At 38.9% G+C, this 26,468-nt stretch overlaps 1 protein-coding gene across 1 annotated transcript in view; it reads left to right on the top strand.

Moving 5' to 3' along the window:
- LOC130929917 (collagen alpha-4(IV) chain-like) overlaps window positions 1–26,208 on the top strand; it is a 51,367-nt gene extending 25,159 nt beyond the window's left edge. The window contains exons 19-48 of the mRNA XM_057857539.1: window positions 1,493–1,597; window positions 1,859–2,014; window positions 2,106–2,114; window positions 2,197–2,286; window positions 2,470–2,621; window positions 7,883–7,952; window positions 8,026–8,132; window positions 8,309–8,492; window positions 8,580–8,645; window positions 8,731–8,838; window positions 8,923–9,141; window positions 9,212–9,373; window positions 9,459–9,626; window positions 9,723–9,866; window positions 9,996–10,106; window positions 10,196–10,374; window positions 14,777–14,840; window positions 14,926–15,000; window positions 15,391–15,498; window positions 15,575–15,682; window positions 16,051–16,122; window positions 16,200–16,328; window positions 16,431–16,538; window positions 16,602–16,757; window positions 16,820–16,927; window positions 17,117–17,254; window positions 20,115–20,231; window positions 20,741–20,929; window positions 24,816–25,099; window positions 25,256–26,208. Of these exons, the coding sequence (XP_057713522.1) occupies window positions 1,493–1,597; window positions 1,859–2,014; window positions 2,106–2,114; window positions 2,197–2,286; window positions 2,470–2,621; window positions 7,883–7,952; window positions 8,026–8,132; window positions 8,309–8,492; window positions 8,580–8,645; window positions 8,731–8,838; window positions 8,923–9,141; window positions 9,212–9,373; window positions 9,459–9,626; window positions 9,723–9,866; window positions 9,996–10,106; window positions 10,196–10,374; window positions 14,777–14,840; window positions 14,926–15,000; window positions 15,391–15,498; window positions 15,575–15,682; window positions 16,051–16,122; window positions 16,200–16,328; window positions 16,431–16,538; window positions 16,602–16,757; window positions 16,820–16,927; window positions 17,117–17,254; window positions 20,115–20,231; window positions 20,741–20,929; window positions 24,816–25,099; window positions 25,256–25,513 (3,944 nt within the window). The 3' untranslated portion in view covers window positions 25,514–26,208. The remainder of the gene's footprint in view (window positions 1–1,492; window positions 1,598–1,858; window positions 2,015–2,105; window positions 2,115–2,196; window positions 2,287–2,469; window positions 2,622–7,882; window positions 7,953–8,025; window positions 8,133–8,308; window positions 8,493–8,579; window positions 8,646–8,730; window positions 8,839–8,922; window positions 9,142–9,211; window positions 9,374–9,458; window positions 9,627–9,722; window positions 9,867–9,995; window positions 10,107–10,195; window positions 10,375–14,776; window positions 14,841–14,925; window positions 15,001–15,390; window positions 15,499–15,574; window positions 15,683–16,050; window positions 16,123–16,199; window positions 16,329–16,430; window positions 16,539–16,601; window positions 16,758–16,819; window positions 16,928–17,116; window positions 17,255–20,114; window positions 20,232–20,740; window positions 20,930–24,815; window positions 25,100–25,255) is intronic.
- Window positions 26,209–26,468: the final 260 nt, after the last annotated feature.

Genomic DNA, 26,468 nt, shown 5'->3' with positions numbered 1-26,468 from the left:
TTGCCACAAAACAGTGAAGTTTGGTGGTGGCCAAATCATGGTGTGGGGTTACATCCAGTATGGGAGTGTGCGAGAGATCTGCAGGGTGGAAGGCAACATAAATAGTCTGAAATATCAATAAATCTTAGCTGCCTCTTACATTCCTAACCATAAAAAGGGACAAATTCTGCAGCAGGATGGTGCTCCATCACATACTTCAATCTCTACCTCATAGTTCCTCAAGGCAAAGAAGATCAGGATCAGGATTTTGTACTGTATTTGAAGTACATTTTTTGTACTTTTGCGTTGCCAAAATGCGACCTTTATGTCTTAATTAAATGATGTCTTTTTTTCAGTAAAACAAATATATTTTTGTACATTCAACATCATTTTGGAGGGTCTTAGCTTTCATATGAGCCATTTCTGAAACCAACTGAATTATTAAAAGTCAGGTTATTAGCAATTGTTTCTACAAAATGGATAAGCACAAGACTTTTGTCAGGAACTGTATATATATATGTATATATATATATATATATATATATGTATACGTATATAAGGGCTGTCAAACGATTACAATTTATAATCGAGTTAATCACAGCTTAATAATTAATCTTAATTAATCACAATTCAAACCATCTTTAAAATACGCCATATTTTTCTGTAAATTATTGTTGGAATGGAAAGATAAGACACAAGACGGTTATATACATTCAACACACTGTACATAAGTACTGTATTTGCTTGTTATAACAAGAAATCAAGATGGCATTAACATTAACATTCTGTTAAAGCAATCCATGTATAGAGAGACTTGTAGTTCTTAAAAGATAAATGTTAGTACAAGTTATAGAAATTGTATATTAAAACCCCTCTTAATGTTTTCGTTTTAATAAAATTTGTAAAAATTTTAAATAAAAAAATAAACTAGTAGCTCGCCATTGTTGACGTCAATAATTACAAATTGCTCATGGTGCTGAAACCCATAAAACAGTCGCACCGAAGCGCCAGCAGAGGGCGACAAAACAAAAAACACAAGTAACAAGTGGACATTACACTGTGCTGTCATTTCAATCTGTTTGAGCGGGCCATGTGCGTTAATTGCGTCAAATATTTTAACGTGATTAATTAAAAATAATTAATTACCGCCAGTTAACGCGATTATTTTGACAGCCCTAGTGTATATATATATTTTTTAATCATAATCACGTTGACCATGGATCTGCCATTTGTTGTCTTTACTAGCCTTCTTGTGTTGCTTTTGCGAATTATCCCATTATTGTGTACGTTTTTTCTGGGTACTGCAGGTTTTTTTCCCCACATTTCCAAAACATGCAATATTTGGTTCATTGAAAGCTCTATCTTGTCCATTTGTGTGGATATAATTGTGAATGTATGTCTACTGTATATGCGTTAGCAGCCGACCAGTCCTTGTTGCGATCCCCCTCTCATCTTCAGTCATTAAGGAAAGGCTTCAACTCACATTTTATTAACTATCATATTACATACACAGGGCTAAAAGGTGAAAAAGGATATCCTGGGGATCCTGGTATACCTGGTGATCCTGGATTAATGGGCACGCCTGGCCCCCCTGGCCCAAAAGGACTACCATATTCAGGTGTGTAGTTAGTAACTTTCACCTGCATTAATTGATCCATAACTAGTGAGCGATTTTCTTTCTTTTCTGTGTTTTCATCCAATTACATCCTGTACACTCAGTTTTACACTCCCAACGAAACAGTGTTTGCTAAACAATGTGTTAAAATACTATTCGGAATTTGTGTAATTGAATTCTTTAGTTTGGTGCTCAACAGAACGATCAAAATGTCTCACCCCATTGTTTTGACTAGATTGGCAAAACTGTTTTATTGCTTAAAAGGGCCCACTGTGCCTGGTCCACCTGGACCTCCAGGCCCCAAGGGATTTAAGGGAGAGCCAGGGAGGTTCACAGGCTTAATCGATCCAATCCCAGGACCAAAGGGAAGAAAAGGAGTCCGTGGAAGGAAAGGTGTCACTGGACCTCCTGGTCCCCCAGGTATAAAACACTTTCCGGTCAGATTTTGTCAGTTATTTTATGGATATGAAATGGTCTAAAATCAAATGTGTTTTGTGTGTAATCCACCCAGGTTGTGGTGGTAAGTATGATATCACTTGTTAAAACAACTCTAACGTTAATGTCTCTTGAAATTACAGCGCCTTACGTGTGTTTTTCCACAGACCATGAATGTGTGCCTGGTTATCCAGGCGACCCTGGCGATGTAGGACCCCCAGGACCTCCAGGAAACAAAGGCCTCAAAGGAATTAAAGGTGACTTATATCTCTTTTGGTTGGTAAAGTTAAATGATAAAATAGAAAAGACAACAAATTTTTGCTGGCTAGTCGCGTGAAGACAATTTCTTTTTGATCTTTTCAGGTGTGATTTCACTTTCAACACTGAAGGGAACAGTAATAATACTGAGTAACCTATTTTATGGTTGGTGATCCCCGCAGGATGTGAAGGAGAATGTCATTGTGACTTCACTGCAGGACCTCCTGGTCCACCTGGTCAGCGCGGTTTACCAGGAGATCCAGGATTACCGGGAACTCCAGGGAGTAAAGGCGACCCTGGACTGAAAGGAGAAGATGGTCCTGAAGGGCCACATGTGAGGATTACTAATATACAGTATACACTTAATAGATTAATTAGATCACCTGTCATAAAAGTAGAGACTCTTTCAATAACATTGAGTTATTTAGGTTTTAGCATCACCTTCTGCTGTGTTACCAGTAACCATTAGAGATGCACATAGTTTTAATTGTGCGAGGATTTTTAGTAATTTAGTAATCCTAGGTATTGGTGTGAGAGCGAATGGTTGCCCATAGTTACTACCTGGGATAGGCTCTAGCACCCTCATGACATTTGTGAGGATAAAAGGTAAACAGAGGATGAATGGATTAAGTTCAAATGAACTACGAGCGCTCGGAAACACAAACAAGATGGTGACCGTCTGGCACACCGGCTCCAATAGGTAGCCCAATTCAAAGAAACATCTACCTACAGTATATACTGCATATATATATATGGCGGAAAACACTCAGGTTACTTGAAATTCTGCTCTGAGACCCCCAATTTAGCCAACTTTCAAAATTGTCCGATATGCATGTGTGATACATAATTGGAAAGCTTAAAATCTCAATTTTCTTGGGGAACAAAAAGTTTGAACAGGGCATTTTTGAAAAAAAAAAAAAATGTTTTTAAACAGCAAAACCCTACACTACAGTATCTGGAGGTGAGAGCACGCGAGAGCAGAATTACAGATGCCATGACTTTAACGAGATATTATCGCGTACACACCTTGTTTCGATCCAAAAACTCCATGTAGCATGTATCACTGAGTGTCAAGACACAGCTGTGAATGGCTATAGCTGGATTTTGGGGGGATTTTTTGGGTGAAACATGGTAGTATAACAAAGGTCACGATGCAGAAATCGCAGACATCACGGAGGGGTTGAGATTTTCTTTTTCATATATTTACCCTTTTAAACGTTTTTTTTTTCTTTGTTTGGATTGAATATTTATCATCTAACATATCGGAGAAAATGCGACAGTAACAAAAAATAAATACAATTAAGCGATAGTTATGAGGTAGATATCAGTGACTTTTTTACACACGCCATTTTTTTCATCGTGACATAGTTTGTTTAAAAGTTTAAAATATGTGAGTGAATAGTTTTTTAAAAGTCGTTTTTTTTTTTCCAAACGAAATATGAGACATCAATTAATGATTCTAAGCTAAAAACGACCGACTTATTGAATAATAAATATCATTAATTACCTTCGTTTTATGGCTGGGTTGAAACAAAAGCGGTTGCGCGACGTCTGTAAACGTCTGCTTCATGCGCCATGAATCTGCTATGGCAGCATATAGAGATATTGTTCTATCAAACACAACAGTTGTTTTGGCTTAAAATACAGCAGTTTCTTTTAAAGCGGAGTGCAAGAGCAGAAACTGCTTTTTCAGTCTTGTCTGTGTTTTCCGCCATATATATATATATGTATATATGTATATATATATATAAGTCTAAAGTCATGCGTGCACCCAGTGACGCCATGCTATCACTAGGCTCCATAGCGATTGTTCAATCATTCGCCCCAATCTTTTAAAATATGGATTCACACTACGCTGACAGCATACTAATTTCACCTGTTCACATCCACAAGTACGCAATTAAATGTGTTTCCCTCAATTAAAGGTACTTTGGTACTTTGACATACGATAACATCAACATACGATCCTTTCAACATCGGACGTAAAATTTCACTTGTCATTTGTCTTGACATACAACGACATGCTCGAAATACAACGGTTTATGACAGTTTCGCAATTTCATTGTTTTCTCGCAAGACGGACGCACGGCGGATTTTCTTGTGAGAGAAATCCCAAGATGGTTAGTGGAAAAAAGGGAAAAGTGACGCTTAGCATTGAAATTAAGATGGAAATGATAGAAAAATAAGAGTGTGGTGTGCGCGTCAGTGAACTGGCTCAACAATCCGGCCAGAATTTGTCTACGATCTCGACAGTCCTCCTTCGCCCTCGTTCGCCAGTCTTTCTAAGTTAAGGTGAAAATCATTATTGTTGTAACATCGGCAAGGAAGTCGCCAGCCTCATCAGGTTACCGTCCGCCTTAGCCGATGCCAACAAGAACATGAAAAGAGGAAGTAAAAACTTTTCAGCATCTCTTTCACTCATCGTCAATCACACAGTGTGTTCAGTAAAAGCATGCAAAACACACCCGATACATTAGAAATTGATTGGTTACATAATAATAATTAGAGCTGTCTCGACTAGTCGACGTTGTCGACGTCATCGATGACGTAAATGCGTCGACGGGCAAAACATACCATCGACGGGTAATGACGGGTTAAAAAACAAAATTTACTTGCGGATAAAGTTTAGAATGGCAGGCGCTCGCGATACAAGCAGTTGTTACTGGCACCCCCAAGGGGGCCGCTGTTATTTCAATGTGACCGGCGTTGTCAGATTGAGCAAAGAGGAAGAAAGTGGGCGAGCGATTGAGAGAGAGGGAGCGAGATCGGCGAGTTGGAAAAGTGAGCGGGTAGCGCCAAGTTGAGTGACTTCATCCCCCACGTTTTTGTTTTGGTCAATAAAAGTATTCTTAAAGAGGCCATCCGACGCCTCTCGGTGTTTTTATGCACGCCGCTCCCTTCCCGAGGAGGAAATCGGACGAACCCAGACGAACCGACGACAAAGAGCCAAGTGAATCGCCGGTGAGGAGTTGAAAACACCTCCAAATTCCAAAAAGGGCAGAGATGGTAACACGTGAAAGCGGCATAAAGCCAAAAAAGCGGACCAGAATAGCCAGAGCCTGGAATTATATCAAGGAAAATATGGAGGGTGCCACTGTGTGTACTCTTTGCTAAGCTGAGCTCGCATACCACGGTAGCACGTCGGCTATAAATGAACACTTGAAGCGGCGTCACCCAAGTATAATTTTCGAAGACAACAAGAAACAACAAGCTAGCGGATTGTAAGTCCATACAACTCTCTAACGATTTTAAAATGGAAGTTGCCTTTATGTGCATCGTATCAACGCGCATTTTTATTTAACAAAATAATTAGGGCTGTCAAAATTATTGCGTTAACGCACGGTAATTAATTTTTTTAATTAATCACGTTAAAATATTTGACGCAATTAACGCACATGTCCCGCTCAGACAGTATTCTGCCTTTTGGTAAGCTTTTTGTGCTGTATAACAGCGAACTCTTGTGGTCGCTTTGCGACATGGTTTATTGCTTTCTTGCCATTTCAATATGGCTGCACGACGTCTCGGGCTGACGCCTACGTTGTAATGTTGTGCTTATATGATCCTTGGACAAGATTTGTCCGTAAGTATGGTTGTTGTAAAGAATGTACATATTATGTTAGTAAGCGAAATGTTATATTTTTTGTATGAGACGTTTTTTGTTTATGTTCAGTGAACCTGTATAGCGTGCTAAGCTAACGTTGTTGCTAATGCAATGCTTGTGTACTTTTTTTTGTAGTTTCACTACGGTCTAAAGAGGACAGTGGTTTGAGGCCATTTTATTAATAAATCAGATAAAAAAGGAAGAAGTCTGATTATTAAGGCGTCGTTCACTAGCTGTCTAGCTTTGGAAAAAGTAGACGCTTCGGAGTGAGGACAGCATAGACAGATTTAAATGACAGTGGAGTGAAATGCCCACTACAGTCCTTATGTACCGTATGTTGAATGTATATATCCATCTTGTGTCTTATCTTTCCATTCCAACAAATTATTTTACAGAATATATATATAATTTACAGAAAAATATGGCATATTTTATAGATGGTTTGAATTGTGATTAATTGCGATTAATTACGATTAATTAATTTTTAAGCTTTAATTAACTCGATTAGAAATTTTAATCCTTTGACAGCCCTAAAAATAATTAATATAATTATATATTTTTTAAAATTATTTTTAAATGTATTAGGATCATGGAAACTCCCACTTAGGGAAAATATATACATATATCCTGTATATACATAATATAATAAAAAAATATATATGGAAACACCACTGGCCTGCTTACTGTAATCCATGACTGCACTAATGTTAGTTAATATTATAAAGTTTTACATATAGTAGTATACTATAAAATTAATACTATATACTTAATTTTTGTTCCTGTGGGTATGTGTGCCTTTCATTCAAAAGAATTGTGGTAATATTTCAGTGTGCCCTCTGCGTTATCTTCAGGTTAAAACAAACAAAAGTTGAACAGTTTTTCCCTTCCCCCAAAAATGCGGAATGCACACCGGAAAGAGCATCTGAACTCACACAAAGTATTCTGAAAATGATTGTCCGGGACATTGCAATTCATTTTAACATTTAGAACAATATAGACAATATCATACCGCAAAAAAGAGTAAGAATTGTTTTGACTCCTGTTAAAAAGGTGAAGTCACAGTGTTTCCGTTTACATTTTTTTTTCAGCAGTTAATGCCAACAGCATTTGATCTCATTGTTTGTGATTTATTATTGATATTTGTTATTTATTTATACGTTAATAAAGAATTTAGGTGTTCCAAAATGTTTTTTGTGAATTAATAAGCTTTAAACAAATATTTCATTATTAAATTAGTAAAAAAAAAAAAAAAAAAATTATTAGATTATTCGACTAATCGTAAAAATAGTCGGCTGACTAATCGGGAGGAAATTAGTCGTTTGGGACAGCCCTAATAATAATAACTATTATGTCATGAATTGAGTTTATCACCTTGAAATCATTTTTTGTGATTGTATTTATAATGTATTTGTTAAGCTATGTGTTATTGCTATTTGTAATTGTACCAGCAATTTTTCTAAAGGATTTAAGCGTAAGTATTTGGGCTGTCGGACAAATTAATCGAATTATAGTGTATTCTTATGGGGAAATCCCACTCGACATACTGTACGACATATTTGACTTACAAACCAGGTCCTGGAACAAATTAAATTCATATGTAGAGGTACCACTGTATTGTCTCATCATAATTGTGGTACTTGGTGAGAGGAGCAAATCTGCCATCTTCTTATACATGAGTACCTGCATAATAACAACACAATAGATAAGCCCTGAGACAAAAAAAAAAAAAAAATCTCATAAAATAGATGCGTATACTTCCCTAGAATATGTACACATACAAAATTTTATTCCAATCTGTTTCCATCCACAAATAAGAAGTTTGTAGTTATTTTAATTTGTGTACCAAGAACCAAGTTACGTTTTGATCGCATCCCAGACGATCTAAAAACTGGGACCATGTTCATTTTAAATGGAAATCATCGAACTTTGAACAAACAGTTATGCTCCAACCACCCCTTCAAGTATTTTGCATGAACTATTTTCTTTTATTGCAGGGTTTTGAGGGATATGTGGGTGTAAAAGGAGAAAAGGGACAAAAGGGGGATGGTTTTTCCAGAGTGAAGGGTGAGTAGAGCCTAAATTGTTAAAAACTGCCTGAAGTTCCGGAAACATCAATTTTTTTTTAATAATTAAAAAGGCGCAAAAGGAAATCGAGGAGATACTGGGCATCCTGGTTCTCCTGGGCAACTGGGTAAACCAGGACTAGATGGTCCTTCTGGACAGCCAGGTGATCGTGGACCACCAGTAAGTAGTATTTTTTATTTTTTATTTTTTTAAAATACTGTAGATGTAATTTACAGTATATGATTTAGGGTTTTTTTGTTGTTATATATGTATGACTTAACTTATGTCTATTTTATGCAAGAAGTTTAAAGATTATGGCACTTGTTTTGAATTTCTTACTTCATCCATTTTTATAGGGCGACAGTTATATAGGTAGGCCTGGTCCCAAAGGAGACCCAGGTATGGTTGGTCCTAAAGGTTTTCCAGGTGGTCCAGGGCTTCCGGGTCCTGGTTTACCAGGCCCCCAAGGTCCAGTAGGACCAAAAGGAGACGATGGTTATCCAGGTAGTCCTGGAATTCCTGGGCGAAAGGGGCCTCGAGGTTGGATACTTTACCAACTCAATCGATTTTTCCATTTAATGGGCGCGTGTGTATGATTTAGAAGAAGAATTCTCACTGTGTTATCAGGGGACACATGTTGTTATGATAATACAACTGGACCTCCTGGTGTTAAGGGAGAACCAGGATCACCAGGTAAGACATTGGACAGCACCCACCTGCCTTCCTGACTTCATGCCATTATTAAATCTTTTGCAAATTGTTATTTGTTTCTATCTAGGTATTCCAGGTTGGCCTGGAATAGATGGAATCCCAGGAGCTCCAGGACTTCCTGGACCTAAAGGCATGAAAGGAGATGATGGTGGAATAGGACGGATTGGACCTCCTGGTTAGTAATCACATTTCATAACCTAATGTAGCAGATGAATGGGCACCGATCATTAAACCAGGAAATACATTGCATTTTTATCAGGGCCACAAGGTCCAAATGGAGATCAAGGTCCCCCTGGTACAAACGGAAATAGCCTAGATGGTCTTCCAGGCCCTCCTGGTCCACCAGGGCCACCTGGGAGGAAAGGTTCCCCTGGAGATGCACTCTATGCTTTGCCAGGTCCTCCAGGTCAACCTGGCCCACCTGGACATATAGGGAGAAAGGGAGATCCTGGCACTCCAGGAAGAGCAGGAGTTCCAGGCAAGGGGACACACAGTATGCTTACCAAACATTGGTTCAGGCAATATAGAACATTTGACAACATTCACAGGTGTACAAGGCCAACCTGGATGGCCAGGTCGAAAAGGGGAAAAAGGAATTGATGGTGACCATGGGGCTATTGGACCTCCAGGCCTACCTTGTACATTATATGAGTTAATAGGACCTCCTGGACCCCCAGGCTTTCCAGGCAACCCTGGACCGAGGGTTCCAGGTGACGACACAGCTTTAAAACTCCTAATTATGGATTTGGTTTGATTTCTTTAAGGGAAGATTCTTTGTAATGTTGCAACCTGTAGGTTCTCCTGGTCCGAGGGGCCCAAGGGGAGATACTGGCCCACCTGGTCATGGCCCTGTAGGTGCACCAGGTCTCCCTGGTCTTCCTGGTATTCCAGGTCCCGCAGGGCCAAGAGGCCTTGAAGGTCCTCCAGGAGATTTTGGGGACGATGGCTGGCCAGGACGGAAAGGTGAGCGAGGTTATGTCTGTGAAATAAAACTCTCATGAAAAAAAAGTACAATACAGAAGGAAAATCTTTGGAATTTCTTCCTGATTTATTCTTAAGGTCGGATAGGATTTCGTGGCCGGGATGGAAGCAAAGGTTTACCAGGCCCTCCTGGACCTCCGGGACCCAGAGGAAAGCAAGGAGAAATAGGATTTAAAGGTCAACCAGGTGGCACAGGAGACCCAGGACCTCCTGGTCATAAAGGTATAATATTACTACATTGTCCCTAAGGGTTTGGAAACTCCAACCAGTAAGAAAGTGCATGTATGTAAAATAGTGAACGGTATGAACCTGACTCTAATGAGCGTAATTGCCAATTGTGACTCTATTCAGGAATCCGTGGCCCTGAAGGATTACCTGGTGAATCAAGGATTGTGAGTTTGAAAAAGGGAGCACCAGGAGCTCCTGGCAGAAGAGGACAGCCCGGTCCACCAGGGCCAATAGGCAATTGAGCTATACATTTACTAAATAGTACCTTGTGGTCATTTTACTAGGAAAAAAATATTTTAGGTAAATGGAATTGTTTCCTTTAGGTGCAAAGGGTCAAAGAGGTGAACATGGTGATCCAGGACCAGATGGGTTCCCTGGTTCACCAGGAATCAAAGGTGATGCAGGCATTCCAGGCCGATCTGGGATACCTGGAGATCCTGGGGAACCTGGGTTGAAAGGTTTCCCTGGACCAAGAGGATACCGTGGCAATGACGGAGAGCCGGTACAGAAGTGAACTTAAGTTATTGCCTTTGTATCAGTGTTATTTTTGGCAGCCATTTTAATTTTCATCTTTGTCTTTTGGAGGAAAATACTTATTAGGCTTAGTCTATTTTAGTCATTTCGAAATGTGTTTGTCTTCGTCTAGTTTTGGTCGACAATTCTCAAAATGTTTTCGTCTATAAACTTCAAAAGTTTAAGTATGAATAAATGAAAGGTTTCAAACAATTTTGAATGAACATGACAGACGAGCACATGACTATAGTCTACAAGGATATCACCATTTTCAAGATGATAATACAGACTCAGCAGAAAAACAACACTTTGTTTGCATTGAAATAAGACTGAAAAAGCGGGGGTCGTCTTATATTTGCAGTCTAGACATTATACCCATTCACGACGCTAGATGGCGCCAGATATCATTGAAGCGATGTTCTGTCATGACAGATCTCAGCTACTCTAAAGTTTAACCAGTTTGCATTATTGCAATCTTTTCCCTTATTCAGATTTGTTTCAAGACTACAGTTAGTTAGACTTCACTTTAATGGTTAATGCAGTTATTGCAATTTTGTTGTTTTATCACAATAGATTGGTTTATTTACATTTCAAAAACCAGAAGCCATTCATTTACAAATGCGATTGCACTTTAGTTTACATAGTTCATTGATTCTATTTGTAATAAAATGAGTTTATTGGTACCGTAATTTTCGGACTATACATTTTCCCCTACATTTTGAATCCTGCGGTTTATAATCCAGTACGGCTTATTTGTTCATTTATTTGGCTTAATAGGTAACACTTCATTCGACAGCGGTGTCATAAGACCGTTATATTTATGACATGACACTATCATCGGCATTACTGAATGCTTATGACAGATGTCATTAAGTGTCATCCGGCAAATTATGTCTGTAAATCCATTGTCCAGCTTGGATCTTTTACATCCATTCAAAGTGAGATAATTTGCCGGAAAACAATAAATGACATCTGTTATAAGCATTTATTAATGCTCATGACAGTGTAATGTCATAATTATGATTGTCTAATGACAGTCTTATGGAGCTACTGTCAAAGTGTTACCAAATACTACCATAAGTAGCAATTAATGAAACAATTGGAACAGTAACTGAAGCAATAATTAGCACAGAACAGGAATTTTGATTGTAGCGCTGCAATGCATGCTAGGAGGCATGTTGGACGAAAACTGTTGACAGCAGGTGGCAGCAGCGGTTGACTGTCTCCCCCAAGGGAGCCTTGATGGCCAAATGAAGCTTCTTGAAGCAATGAATCATGGTGGTTCATTTGGTCTTATGACAGTCATATGATAACGCTGTTAAATAAAGTCTTACCGGTAAATATCTTTTGGGGTAAATATCTCTTAATACAGTGAGCACAGCTGCGGCTTATAGTCTATAGCGGCTTATCTATGAATAAATGCAGTTTTTGTGCCAAATTTGAAGGGTGCGGCTTATAGTCAGGTGTGCCTTGTCGTGCGAAAATTACGGTATATAGAAGTATAGATACTTAAAATTCTACCATTACCGTATTGGCCCGAATATAAGACGGTGTTTTTTTGCATTGAAATAAGACTGAAAAAGAGGAGTCGTCTTATATTAGCAGTCTGGACATTATACCCATTCACGACGCAAGATGGCGCCAGATATCATTGAAGCGATGTTCTGTCATGACAGATCTCAGCTTCTCTCAAGTTGAACCAGTTTGCATTGTTTTATTGCAATGTTTTTCCTTATTCAGATTTGTTTCAAGACTACAGTTACAGTTAGACTTCACTTTGATGGTTAACGCAATTATTGCAATTTTGTTGTTTTATCACAATAGATTGGTTTATTTACATTTCAAAAACCAGAAGCCATTCATTTACAAATGCGATGACACTTTAGTTTACATATTTAAATGTTCAGATATTAAGATGAATGAATGACTGAAGCAAAATAACATGCTTTTTCTCTCAAATATATTGTTATAATCATTTGTTTCAGATGAACTGTAATTATTTTCTGTATAAAAATTAATTTGATGTTCAAAAAGTCTTTTTACCAAGCAAATTTACCAAGCAGCACCTGACACACGTTTCTCAAAAGGAGCTTGGAATGGGCACAGGCTAAAGCGTAAGTGAGGTGGGGGGGTCAGGGGGAGGCGCAGCACATCCCATGAGTGGCACGACCAAACACTGCTAAATGCGTGCTAACTATACACACAAAAAGAAAATATCGCACTTTGTGAATTTATGACGGCGCATTTTCATCTTGCTCTCGTGTCATCAGACGACAACTGGCATCCATCTAGTTCAGGGGTCCCCAACCTTTTTTGCACCACGGGCCGGTGTTATTTGGGTCTTTTTTTTCACGGACTGGTGTTCTGACAAATTTTGCAACCCATCAAAAATTTCAACGATGCGGTTCTGCGCATGCGCGTAACGTTAAACATAGCCGCAAAATGCGCAAATGCAGCGATTCCAAAGTAAACACTACAAACTTTCTTGAAAGAAAGGAATATTAATTTACGTTTGATCATGGACTTGTAGAAAAGTTCTCCTCAGATACATCCTGCCATGTAAGCTGCACACAACAACTTGACACGGCTCTCACCATTAACGACTTCGCCTTGTCCTTAAACATTAATTAAGAAGCCCGGTTTCACAAAGATACGATGTTGGAAATTGGAGCAAGGTTTTCATTGCTCTTGTAGCGATGTCAGGATATTCCAGAATGACTTTAATCCAGAACCTCCGTAGAGTTGTTGTCTCAAATGTACGCTTAATAAGGTCGCCGTCATTTGCGATCTCTACAAGTTGATTTTCCTGTTGCTCAAACATCCTCGAATCACTCGGTTTATTCACAAGCTGGTCACGAATCCACTCCTTCGCAGTTCATGGGTCTTCGAGGTTGTAGGCTCGTCAGGTGCCCTTTTCGCCGTAAAAATATCTCCAAAGACGTCTGTTTTCCAGTCATCTTCGCTCGTGTGGGGGCTAATTATTTCCGGGAACAAATGTGCTGCGTCCGCGGCCTAGCAGTACGTTATTATCAAGGACAAGCGCACATAGATATATTATATACACAAACAAGATATACTGCTAGCAGTCCAATCAATGGATTTCTATGACAACATTCTAATCTATCCCGTAGTATTATATCTAGAGTGGACAGGGATATTGGTGTGTTAAGCAGGGGCACAGGGTTAATTCAGCCAGAATGCGGTCGTTATTAAATTATTATTTCTGTGCGGCTCGGTAGTAAATGCGCCACGGACTGGTACCGGTCCGCGGCCCGGCAGATGGGGACCCCTGATCTAGTTATGTTTTAGTCTCCCAAGACACGTTTTCAGCGCATCATCGTGGCGTCATCGTCATGAAAGTTGACTAAATATTTTCGTTGTCCTCATTGTTGACGAAAACAACACTGCTTTGTATATTTATGTTGAAAATCATGATACTGTTGTACATAATTGTTACATTGTCGTCTATTTTTATACACGTCAATGTCAGTCAGCTTTTGCTGGTGACTCTATCAGTGTTTGCTGCAGGGGTCGCGTTAACCGAATATTTTCCGTCGTTGACCGGTTTTTTAAAACGGTGACGGAAAAAACTGAAGTCCATCTGTCATTTTGACAGGTTGCAATTCACACCCCAGACCACAGGGTGGCGAGTGAGCGTATTGATTAGCTATTGTCTCTCTTGATGCATGACGTCGTTGGCCTTACTCGGAAAAATGTCAAGGCAACTGACAGACGGCCAGACTGTTCTCCCTGTATTTTTCAAATACTGAGAGAAAAGTCTGGGACCCAGCCTCTCGAGTAGGTACAAAATCAATCGACAAATCAGATTTGTTTATTTGCGTGACGTGTTCTTCACGAGCAACGTCACTCTTGCGCGCTGAAAGTCGTCTCTACAACAACACGGATGGCGAACAGGAGAGCCGAGAATATGTTCCAATCCGCGGTAAATTCAGTTTTAAATGAGCTAAAACACATCGACACGAGTCATTGACAAAAGTCTGTCTCGCGCTAGCCATGTTGAATAAACTCCGTTCTCCTCGTATGTTTACTTCCGCGCGCAAGTCCCTCGTCCTGCCCTCGTCGCTTTGCTAACGGCACGTCTGCCCGTCGCTGATTGGTGCACTCCGCTGTCTGTTAAGCTTGTTCGGACAGAATATTAATTAAAAATGAATGAAAACTAAATACTATTGAATATGTCATTAAAAATAGATTATGACCGGATTTTTATGACACTGTCAGTCAAAATGAAAGACAACAAAAAAGTCTAGAGCAACCTCTGGTTTGCTGTTAACCTGTGCTGAGGCACTACGAAACACATTCATGGAAATGTTAACATTACACTAAAAGAAATTAAATTATACTGAAAATGGATATGTCTGTGTTGTATAAAGGGTGATCCAGGATTAAGAGGTTTTCCAGGGAATCCAGGTGTTCCAGGAATTCGAGGACCCAAAGGTAATTTCTCATCTATGAAAAGATGTTATGTTAATTTGGTTACCATGTGAAAAAGTTTACTAAACCAGAAAAAAACATTTTCCAGGTGATCAAGGACAATCTTTCGGACAGCAAGGCAGACAAGGACCTAAAGGAATTAAAGGCGAAAAGGGAATCAGTGGTAAATGCAAAGCATGGTATTTTAAAAGTGCTGACACAAACACTATTACTTTATTTTCTGTATAAGCTGTATTCATATGACCATATCTTAGCTGATAATGGAAGCCAGGGTAACTCCTGAACCAAAAGTCAACCAATAGCGAGGCACATACTGTATAGACAACGCTAGACAATTTAGTTTTCCATTATTCTAACATGAATGTTTCTGTAATGACAGTACTCGGAGAAAAGAACCACAGAAAAGCATGGACCCCAAACCTTAGATCTGATACATGCACATGCTAAGTTGATAACCACTGTCTGATTTTGCAACTGTCATCCAATCCGACAGAAAAAAATCGAGACAAGCATCTAAAAAGGTGACGGTTGATCTTATTTCTCTTCTTTTCAGCACGAATTGGGGAGCCAGGGGATCCAGGTGATCAGGGTTCCAGGGGTTATCTGGGAAAGCCTGGACAGTCGGGCATTCCTGGTGAACCGGGACGAAATGGTGGACCAGGTGATTCTCAGAATCTACTTTCTGACTTTTTTTTTTTTGACATTGGAATCCTTCATTTATTAGATTTATTTTATAGGTTTTCCCGGGCCTATTGGCCCGCGGGGTCATCCAGGTGTTCCAGGTATAGAAGGTGATAGTGGGTTTATGGGACCTGTGGGCCCACCAGGACCAACTGGACCTCCAGGTACTGATTTTATGAGTTGCATTAAGTGAAAATGTTAATGACAATTATTGTAAGTATTGCTCATCCTTGTTGTCTCCGGTTATAGGATCGAAGTGCATCCAAATACTTTGTGCTCACAAGTGAATATTAACCATGTCCTCTCGGAAAATGGCGACCACAGACAGTGGCGAGAAAATTAAAAGAATACTCAAAATTGAAACAAAGTTTAAAAAAAAAAAAAAATTAAAAAACATGAAAAGAGTATACGTGTTAGTGATCTTTTTAAAGAGTATAAGCGTTCAAGGTCTACAATGTTTTTTTTTTTTTTTTTAATATATATATATATATATATACTTTTACAATGCTAATGATTTTGATTTCTAAATAAGGAATTCCTGGGCCTCTGGGTCTTTCTGGACTGGATGGTTTAAGAGGACCAAAAGGAATGAAGGGAGCAATTGGTAAGACAAATTTAACACTTGTTGTTTTTGTCTAAATCTGGATGAATGACTCTTAAATATTCATTTGTTATCTCAAGGACTAAGTATCCCAGGCCCCCCAGGACCAGATGGTTATCCTGGAGCCAAAGGTTCCAACGGACTGCCGGGGCCTCCAGGGTCCTCTTATCCTGGGACGAAAGGTGTTATGGGTCCGCCAGGCGATTCAGGTATCAAATATCCAACACATCATAACTGACACTACTCAATCTTCTATAGTTGCTGACTTTGATTTCATTGTTGAAATTAATTGCATGTATTTCCTTCATTAGGTATACCCGGTTCTCCAGGTGAAGCCGGTTACCCAGGGAGACAATGTGAAAAACCCATGCCAGGACCTATTGGAGATCCAGGATATGAAGGGGCACCTGGGCGCCAAGGTCTGTTCATGTCTTTCTCATTCGTAATGTCCTTTTTCTTTCATATAATTTTCTCCACACTAGGTCCTCCTGGACAGAAAGGGGAGCCAGGTGGTGTGTCGCTCCACAAAGGCGATCCAGGGCCAGATGGGCCAACTGGACCTCCCGGTCGAAAAGGAGAAAAGGGCTATCAAGGAAATAAAGGAACTTCATCATATGCAGGATTTCCAGGACCAAAAGGTAGAATCACTTTAAAGTGTGATTCTAAACCTTTGTTCTTAAGGCTCAATGCATATTTTTAGGGGATAGAGGCCCTCCTGGCTCTAGAGGTTTTCATGGACCTAAAGGACCAAGAGGTGAACCTGGGCCACAGGGAAGGAAAGGAGCAATTGGCCCACCTGGAGATGTTGGTGAGTAGCACAGAAGCTAAGACAAATACAGTACACTAAAGACTTGTTTAAGACTCTTCACAGAGATTAGTCTGCTCATGTAAGACTGGGGATAACCAAGATATTACAGATTTTTTTTTAAATTGTTGTCTTACGTTGGCAGCTGCACAGTCATGCATTGCTAACTGTGAATAACCGGTTGTTGTACAGGTGCTAAGGGTGCTCGCGGTGAAACTATTATTGAAAAGCAACGAAGGCCACCAGACGGCCCTCCAGGACCACCTGGTTACCCAGGACCAACTGGCTTCCCAGGCGCTTTGGGTCCACCCGGGCCACTAGGACCAAAAGGCAAGAGATTTTAAAAAAAAAAAAAAATTGTGTGTGTGAATGTCTGTAAACATACATATCAGTGGATATGGACTCTGTGGATGAAACAGCTCTTCATTTATGGTCTGGTATCATACAAGCAACTGGGCTGCAGCCCAAATCCTTTGGGACTATGACGGAGATAAAGGTTCACACTAGACATCCCGATCGATCGGGTCCGATCACGTCATTTTCAAAGTATCGGAATCGGCAAAAAATTATCGGCCATGGCTTTTTTTAATATATATATATTTTAATTAAATCGTTTTCTAATTGTATTTAACGTTACAGACATAATATGTTACACTCATCCAGAGTCTTTAGTTTAGGCATAAAGTAGGGTTATTAAATTTATCCCAATAACAGCGGCAATTTATCAAAAAATGTGTCACGTTATACTGTATAATAATGTATGCGCTGGACAACCCTCTCACTCATTGTCGCGCTTAATCTGTAATGACGCCGTTTTACCTATATAGAGAGATAAAAGGCAGCGCAAAATGAGTAAATTTTGGCATCCTTTGGAGCCATATTTAAATTGCCTAAAGTCTTGCAATCCCTCTCCCTATGATTAGAAATATCATGGGAAACAATGTGGGGAAGTAAGGTGTCAATTGATCTTTTTCTTAACACCTTAAGTTATTTCCCAACACAGAGAAGATATATCAATTGGTAGCACGACGCACAGTCATGGGTGCACTTCCCATCATGCATTTGGGATGGCCACAGTATCATTTACTGAAAGCTCAACAGATACACTAGATGGCACATTTAGTCACAATAAAGAAAGTCACAAGTCTTTCTATCGTGGATCCCTCTCACAGAAAAAATGTTAATAATGTAAATGCCATCTTGAGGATTTATTGTCATAATAAACAAATACAGTACTTATCTACTGTATGTTGAATGTATATATTCATCCAAGTTTTATTCATTTTTTCTTAATGCATTGCCAAAATGTATATGATCGGGAAAAATTATCGGGAATGATTGGAATTGAATTGGGAGCAAAAAAAAGCAATCGGATCGGGAAATATCGGAATCGGCAGATACTCAAACTAAAATGATCGGGATCGGATCGGGAGCAAAAACACATGATCGGAACAACCCTAGTACACACATTACTGGTAATACCAAAAGTTGCTTTGAATAAACATAGGAAGAATTGCACAGTACTCCCAAGTAAGGATGGGAATCGAGAACCGATTCTTTTTGAGAACTGTTTCTGTGTGTTCCGGTTCCATGGAATCATTTGGCAATTTTTCTAACGGTTCTCTTATCAGTCCAAACCAGGATGATTTACGTAATTCAATTTACGCACGTTACACACGTTCTATACGGCTAGCACAGCTACTCAATTATCCATGGAGAGACTACTAATCAAGTGTAACCTGGAGAGAGTCTTTGCAGAGTAACTATGCAGTGACTTTTACAGGCCAGGTCATTATTCATGAGACTACTTAAAGAAATGGTGATTTTTCCAAAAAAGTCTACTAATGGGTTTATCGTATTCCTCATCGAATACTCTATAAGAAAAATATAACATATATGCATCTAAAATAATCCTAAACGATTTTATTAACAATTTTAATACTCCTGTTAGAAAGATTCCATGGGTATGCGTTCGTTCCCATAGCAACCAGTCAGTTAGTTCCTGTTATTGTCCTACGTCATGCGCGCTGCGTATTCTGGGACTTAGAATAGGTGTAAGGTGCGCATTTCGAGCAGAGGACGGCCACCTGTTAGAAGACATATTAATCTGTGTGCGTCCATGAATGAATATAAGTATTTCCTCTTCATGCCATAAAGTTCTTATGATAAGTTAGAGCCGTTATCAGCGTGACCATTTCGTGTTTTTACTGTTACGTCGGCTGGTTGCTCCCACTCGTTCTCGCTGCGTCGAGGAGAGCGTTGTTTACATTTATATATTATATTTACATTATATTCGCATTGCATATTTGTGTTAAGGGGGAATGTGTTTAGCATCTTAAGATGATGTTGTACATCCATATCCATCCATAAAGTGCTTAGTTTTCGCCACTTTTATGGCCAAGATGACCGCTTGTGCACGCAGCGTGCTTCCGGGCTGTGCGCGCGCGCTCGCGCCCCTCCACCTTTGTGTCATTATAATATTACAAGTCATTTACAGTCAATTCGCATTGTTTATTGCATCAGCACTAATAAGATGTAATTTTCCTTTGAGAACCACACATATACCCACACATTCCAGTCTTCTTCCACACACATACAAATACATCAACATCTTTCCACGCATGCTCTCATCTGCTCATTGAGTGATTGTCATATCAAGTGTCATTGCATATATATAGTTGTGCCTGTTGCCAAGTTGGATTAAAAGTGCCAAAGACCAACTCCACTCTCCGCTCCTTGTGTTCTAACCGACACCCCGAGGCGAATGAACCATAAAACATATTGAACCCAGAACCACATACAGTCCATTATTCCAAATTAGAATCGATAAGGGAATCAATAAAGAATCGAATCGTTAAGCAATATCGATAATGGAAACGGAATCCTAAAAATCTTATCAATTCCCATCTCTACTCCTAAGTGTTAGCTTGACATAAATTGATAACACACTTCTACCATAATAATGGCAAGGCACGTCAATTTTTTTTTATATAGCACAATTCAACACAAGATAATTCAAAGTGCTTTGTGGGTTGCCAATAGCAACAAAAACAATATAATATTCTTTTCATATTTTGTTAAAGGTAATGCTGAAAAATGGATGGCTAAATAGAGTTATTCTGCCTTAGTTGAGGTCTGTCCTCTGCTTGACTGAGAATCATTCATTAATCATTTTTCTCTTGCGTTCCAGGACGAAAAGGTCCTACTGGCTCGCAGGGCCTTCCTGGACCTCCAGGTCCTCCAGGTTTTGATGGTCCTGTCGGCCAACAAGGAGATCCTGGTCAGCGAGGATTTGTTGGGCCTGAAGGTGACTCGTATAACTCACTCATGTTTTATATATTATAGCCCATGTTAAGAATACATACAGGTGAAACAAATGAATTGGAAAAAAGGGAAACTACATATAGGTCAATGACAGGCAGATTTGTTTTTCTAGAGCATTACAAATATCATTTTCATTTTAAACAAAAGTTGTTATATAGCTGTACCTTCTAATAATTGCAGTGAACCCCTATTTATGTGTTCCTTTTCACAAATTCATATATTTACATTTTATATATTTATATTTTATTTACTGTATATTTTCTGGAATAAGAATCACCTATTCCTGTCTATGGTGTGCTTATAATATGCCACAAGATGGTACAACTTTTTTACTGATATAGGAAAGTAGTTGGTGTGAAGGAAATCTTGTATGTTCACAGTAGAATCCAAAATGTTGGGAATATTGGGTATCCCTAAAGTTTTTCATGCCACATATTTGTTTTCCATTAAAATTTTGCATGCTCTTTGTGTCACTTTTCCTCCACTCTTCAGGCAGCCCAGGTGCACGCGGTGACCCAGGAGATCGGGGTTATATAAGGGCATCAAGCTCAGGCTTTCTGTTGGTTCTTCATAGCCAGTCAGTTCAAGTGCCCAGTTGCCCTGAAGGGAGCAGTAAGCTTTGGGAAGGCTACAGTCTGGCCTACTTGGAGGGGCAGGAGAAGGCTCATACACAAGACCTTGGTGGGTAAAATTAAGCATTAGCAATTGAGTTATTATCCAGATTTATTTAGTTGATAAGTCACAATTTGAGAAGTATGTCCATTAAAATCATTGACTCACACGCTCTGCTCAGTGTAAGTAGTATACTGTAGACAGTGTTGTCACAGATTACTTGAAAAAGTAATTTAATTACTGATCACTGATTACGCCTCAAAAAGTAATCTAGTTACTTTACTGATTACTTTATTATCAAAGTAACTAAGTTACTTTAAAAGCAATCTGTCAGTTAGTTTTTACCAATTTTTCCTCCCTTTGCGGCCTCAACATAAGAATGACAACAGAAAAATGTCATCCCATGTTATTGAATTTTTCACATAAGGCTTAATATTCGAGTTAGCAGGGGTTTAATTAGTTGAAGGAGTTGACTTCAACCACCATTGAGTCGCGCTAGCTTAGCCACTCCGGAGCCTTGAAACTAACAAATAACTGACAAAATGCACAGAATTTGTTCAAATCAACTCCACCGACTTAAATCCCGGCTAACTCTAAGATTAAGCTTAATGTGAAAAATTCTGAACTTCCCCTTTAAAATAAAGACCATTAAATATATCTATTAATTTAGCCATTAAAATGTTGTCTATAAAAGTTTTAAAGCAATAAAACAAACAACAAAAATGAATGAAATGAACAAGAGTCCTTCAAAGTATTTCATAATGGGTCCAAATTATTTTTCGAACAGATCATGTCACTATAGCACCTGAGAGACGGTCGTTTGCTTTGCTTAGCCAAAAGTACAGCTGAGGAGGCAAGATGGATAATTAGAATTTCTTTAAACCTAAGCGTTCAAAAGAGGATTGAGCACGAGCAGTATCAAAAAGTACTGTCTGTCTCATTACCTGTATCCTTTATTTCAAGTTTTGTCGCTCTAATTCCAAGTGGTGCTTGAATTGGATGCTTTTAGCGGTCGACAGTCTTTTTGAGCCAGCGCAAAGTTCGCAATGCGTGGAGATATTTTTGTCATCTTTACGGGACAAAAATGTGAAGTAATGGCTATGTTCCCAGCGAGCAAATGTGCCGTTTGTAGTACCGTATTGGCCCGAATATAAGACTGCAATGTTTTTTGCAATGAAATAAGACTGAAAAAGAGGGGGTCGTCTTATATTCGCGGTCTAGACATTATACCCATTCACGACGCTAAATGGCGCCAGATATCAATGAAGCAATGTTCTGTCATGACAGATCTCAGCTACTCTCAAGTTTGACCAGTTTGCATTATTTTATTGCAATGTTTTTCCTTATTCAGATTTGTTTCAAGACTACAGTTACAGTTTGACTTCACTTTGATGGTTAATGCAGTTTTTGCAATTTTGTTGTTTCATCACAGTAGATTGGTTTATTTACATTTCAAAAACCAGAAGCCATTCATTTACGAATGTGATTGCACTTTAGTTTACATATTTAAATGTTCAGATATTAAAATTTGAATGAGGCAAAATAACAGGCTTTTTCTCTCAAATATATTGTTATAATCATTTGTTTCGGTTGTACTGTAATTATTTTCTGTGTAAAAATCAATTTGGTGTTCAAAAAGCCTTTTTTCAAACTTGAGTCTTGAAAAAGAGGGGGTCGTCTTATAATCCAGGGCCGTCTTATATTCGGGCCAATACGGTATATCTCCTGCCTCTTTCATTGGATCCTGGCGAGGTAGCAAGGCTATGTTGTTTTGGCTGCAAACTCCCAGCGCTCACGGCTCACGCAACATGGTAATACACGTGACCTGTTTTTTTTCCATCTTCGATTAGAAAATGTGACATGTGATGTCACTCCCATGACTACAGTATTCTTCATTCTACATACATTATGAGGCAATAAAATAGTAACGCACAGGCATCAAGGAAAGTAACTTTAACCCTTTAACACCTAAGCCTATTTTGGCCGAATTTGCATGCATTTGATGTTGCCTTTATATTTCAAAGAAAAAATTGTTCTCAATGGCCAAGTTGGGTCCCTTTTTTAAGGACACATTGAACTTCATGTCCAAACTGTTGTTTTCTTCACTGACCAATTACAATCCACATTTTGGACCCAAAAAGACAAAAAAATCCCCAATTTTTTTTTCAAAATTTGTAATGTTGATGTCCCATTGACAACCAAACATGCTCGACCAAACCTTTTGAAGCTTGATAATATTTATTCTACTTGTTAGGATAAACATTCAATAGAAAAAAATAAGATTGAATAGTTTTATGTTTGACAATTCAACACAAACAGCAAGTATGGTCATATGCGTTTTTGGCCTTTACACATACTATTGTCAAAACGGGTTATATACAGTGCAAAATAGTGAGAAAATAAATATATATATCATCTAACACAAAAAGGGTTTGGAGGATATCTCTTTGTGAAGTTAGGTATTATACCCATCACCTTATCTAAAGTATTTAGTACATGCAACCAAGCTTCTCGAACACTCATCTTTATAAAATTTGAAAAGATTACAGTGAAGAAAAAATATATATAACATTGAAAAAAAGTATTTTAAAAAATATTGACAAGTAGTTCAGTTCAATTCTAATTTTTCTGGCATACGACCGAATAAAGTTTTTTTTTTTTTTTTGCAAACTCAATAAAGCTTCTGCATGAACAGGTCACGGAGCTGCGTCACACACAACATCACACAGCCTACTCTTTCGCCGTTTGCGCGCTGCTGTCAGCCTGTCACTTCTACTCGCCGAGACGCCGACTCATCCCAGGAAAACAACGACAAATACTGCTCATCTTCTTCCTTGAGTTAATGAAATAATGCATTAGCTTGCGCTAAATTTAGTTTTAGATTCATTCTGCACGTTTCAAAGTCGCTCGCTCAAACTGGCCGTTGCTTGCTTCAGCATGCCTCCTTTTCCTTAGTTGGCGCCTCGCTCGGAAATTTATTAAAAATGTCCACATTCAGTTCGCCCTTCTTGACATCACAACGGCTCTTGGGATATATGTAGTCTTTTGTGCTGCTTTCGGTTTTGAAAAAGGACAAGAAATGATGGAAATATGGAGATAGATACATGGTCCATGCAGCGTTTTAATGCATATTTATGAGTGCAATAAAACTATAAAACTCAAATTACATTATCTCCCGTTTTTCTTGGTTGATTGACTTCAAATAAAAACTGGTGTGGACATCAACTTCCGTACTTTCAAACGAGACCAACCAGCAGCACGTGGGTGACGTAATTACAGCGTGACGAAGCTTCAAAGACGACATGCGTAAACGCGTCGCTGCCGACACGTTCAGTGTTAAAGGGTTAATCAGAATAATGATTTAGAAAAATGAACGCGTTACATTGCTCGTTACTGAAAGAAAGTAATCAGATTACAGTAACTCGTTACATTACTGACAACACTGACTGTAGATACTCAGAAAAATATTTTGATACTTTGGCGTTGTTCAGACTGGCAGCCAAAATCCAATTCATAGGCTACTCAGATTTAAACCAGAATGCTCTTTTGACGTAGTTTTATATCCAATATGGACGAGGTATTTCTCAGTCTGAACAGCTCAGATGGGTTTTGACTGTCAGTGCTGTCATTCTACGCTAGATGATGCCTTCATTGCCCCAGCAACTAAAATATAATGTGACCCAATCTGAACAGGCCCAGATCTGATTTGGACTCTTGCTAAAAATAGTGTGAAGTATCAGCCTTAAAATTCGGATTTCAGGAAGAACCCGATTGAAATCAGATATGCTTGGAGTCTGAACACAGCCTTAGTGATTCAAAGCCAGTACTTAAATAAAGGCAAATAAAAGTACATACTTTCAAATGTACTTTAGTATAAATAAAAAATGCAAAAGTTATGTGGACTAATGTTGAACTTGATTGTTTGACTTATGCTAAATGTCTTCCCATTTTGTAGGTCAAGCTGGCTCTTGCTTGCCACTGTTTTCCACCATGCCTTTTTCCTATTGTAACAAAGCTGCCTGTCACTACTCCGCTCGGAATGACAAATCCTACTGGCTCTCTACAACGGCGGCCATACCCATGATGCCTCTCTTTGGCCAAGAAATTAGATCTCACATCAGCCGCTGCGTTGTGTGCGAGACTGTTTTACCCGCTGTGGCTTTTCACAGTCAGGACTCCTCGATTCCCCAATGCCCATCAGGCTGGAGGAGCCTGTGGACAGGATTCTCCTTCCTCCTTGTACGTATGATCAGAAAATTTTACCCACAGGGTCATTACATTTGTTCCCCACCTTAATTTTAACCAATTGAATGTAAGATAAATGATACAGGGATTATTCTTTTCCAATGAGTGTGCTTTAAAAAAAAAAAAAAAAATCAATTTTTTATTTTTTAGCAAACGGGGGCCGGTGACGAGGGCAGTGGTCAGTCTCTGACATCCACTGGCAGCTGCCTTAAGGACTTCCGGACTCATCCAATCATTGAGTGCCAAGGCGCACGTGGCGCTTGTCACTACTTTGCCAACCTCTACAGCTTCTGGTTAACTACTGTACACCCTAGAGAGCAGTTTGGAAAGCCCCGGCCACGTACCATCAAAGCTGCTGAGGAGCAGCGACGCAAGGCCAGTCAGTGCCAGGTCTGCCTTCGACAGTAGAGAAATTCTAGAAGATTTGGCCCAACCTTGGGACAAGAATGCTTTGGATTGCCAGGTGCTCAGTTTATATGAAGAATAAAAGGTCTGTAATTAAATTATATGAATGGCAACAAATTGGATTCAAAAAAATTAAATACTAGTACTACTGCTGCTGAAAGATAGAATGACATGACTACATCAAGCACATAAAAAATTGATTCATTTTCTATTTTATACTACTCTTGCCAGCTCATTTTAAATGGATTTTCCATGTGTCACATACAGTATATACATTACATTTTATAACAGCCATCTGGGCTAAATACATTCTTTGCATGGTTATAAGTTACCACTAATTAAGATTGCTATGAAAGTATTTATTTTAGTCCAGCACGGTCTTGCCAAGAAATCCAGCATAAGCCGGTTTCTGAACCAGCAAGACCAGTACCAAAACACAACAAATCCAGTAGAACTTTGCAGGATTTCTTAGCAGCGGTGTTGCCAATTGGACTTCTACATCGAGAATCCTTCATGTGACAAAGAAATTGTCTATCCAAACTACATGGGTGTCATGTTTACTTGACATTCCATTAATGAGTCATTTTTGCTCGCAGAAATAGTGAAGAAACACCATTTAGCATTGCTTTAGTTTAGTACCTGCAGAAGCAAAGTACAAAAAATAAAAAAATAAAATTCACGCCATGTAATTGTTTGAATTGACTTCTGAGTATGACTGAGAATTTTACAATGCATGCGTTTGCATGTTATAAATAATAGCTTTGCTATTTGTATATTGCATTGGCTGCATGACGATCATCTTGATACTGTACTTTTATAAGCATTTTTTTAAAAACTAAAGTGTCTTCACCACCTCATACTATTGAACTGCATCTCTTATTGTTTTCCGAATTGAGTTAATCCTTTTATAAGAATGACTGATTGATGATACAGTCATCCAAATGTTTCCTTCCAGATC

Source organism: Corythoichthys intestinalis, chromosome 14, assembly GCF_030265065.1.
Source record: "Corythoichthys intestinalis isolate RoL2023-P3 chromosome 14, ASM3026506v1, whole genome shotgun sequence".
NCBI lineage: Eukaryota > Metazoa > Chordata > Actinopteri > Syngnathiformes > Syngnathidae > Corythoichthys > Corythoichthys intestinalis.
The sequence above is the reverse complement of the archived record's forward strand: the minus strand, read 5'-3'. Positions and strand labels throughout refer to the sequence as shown.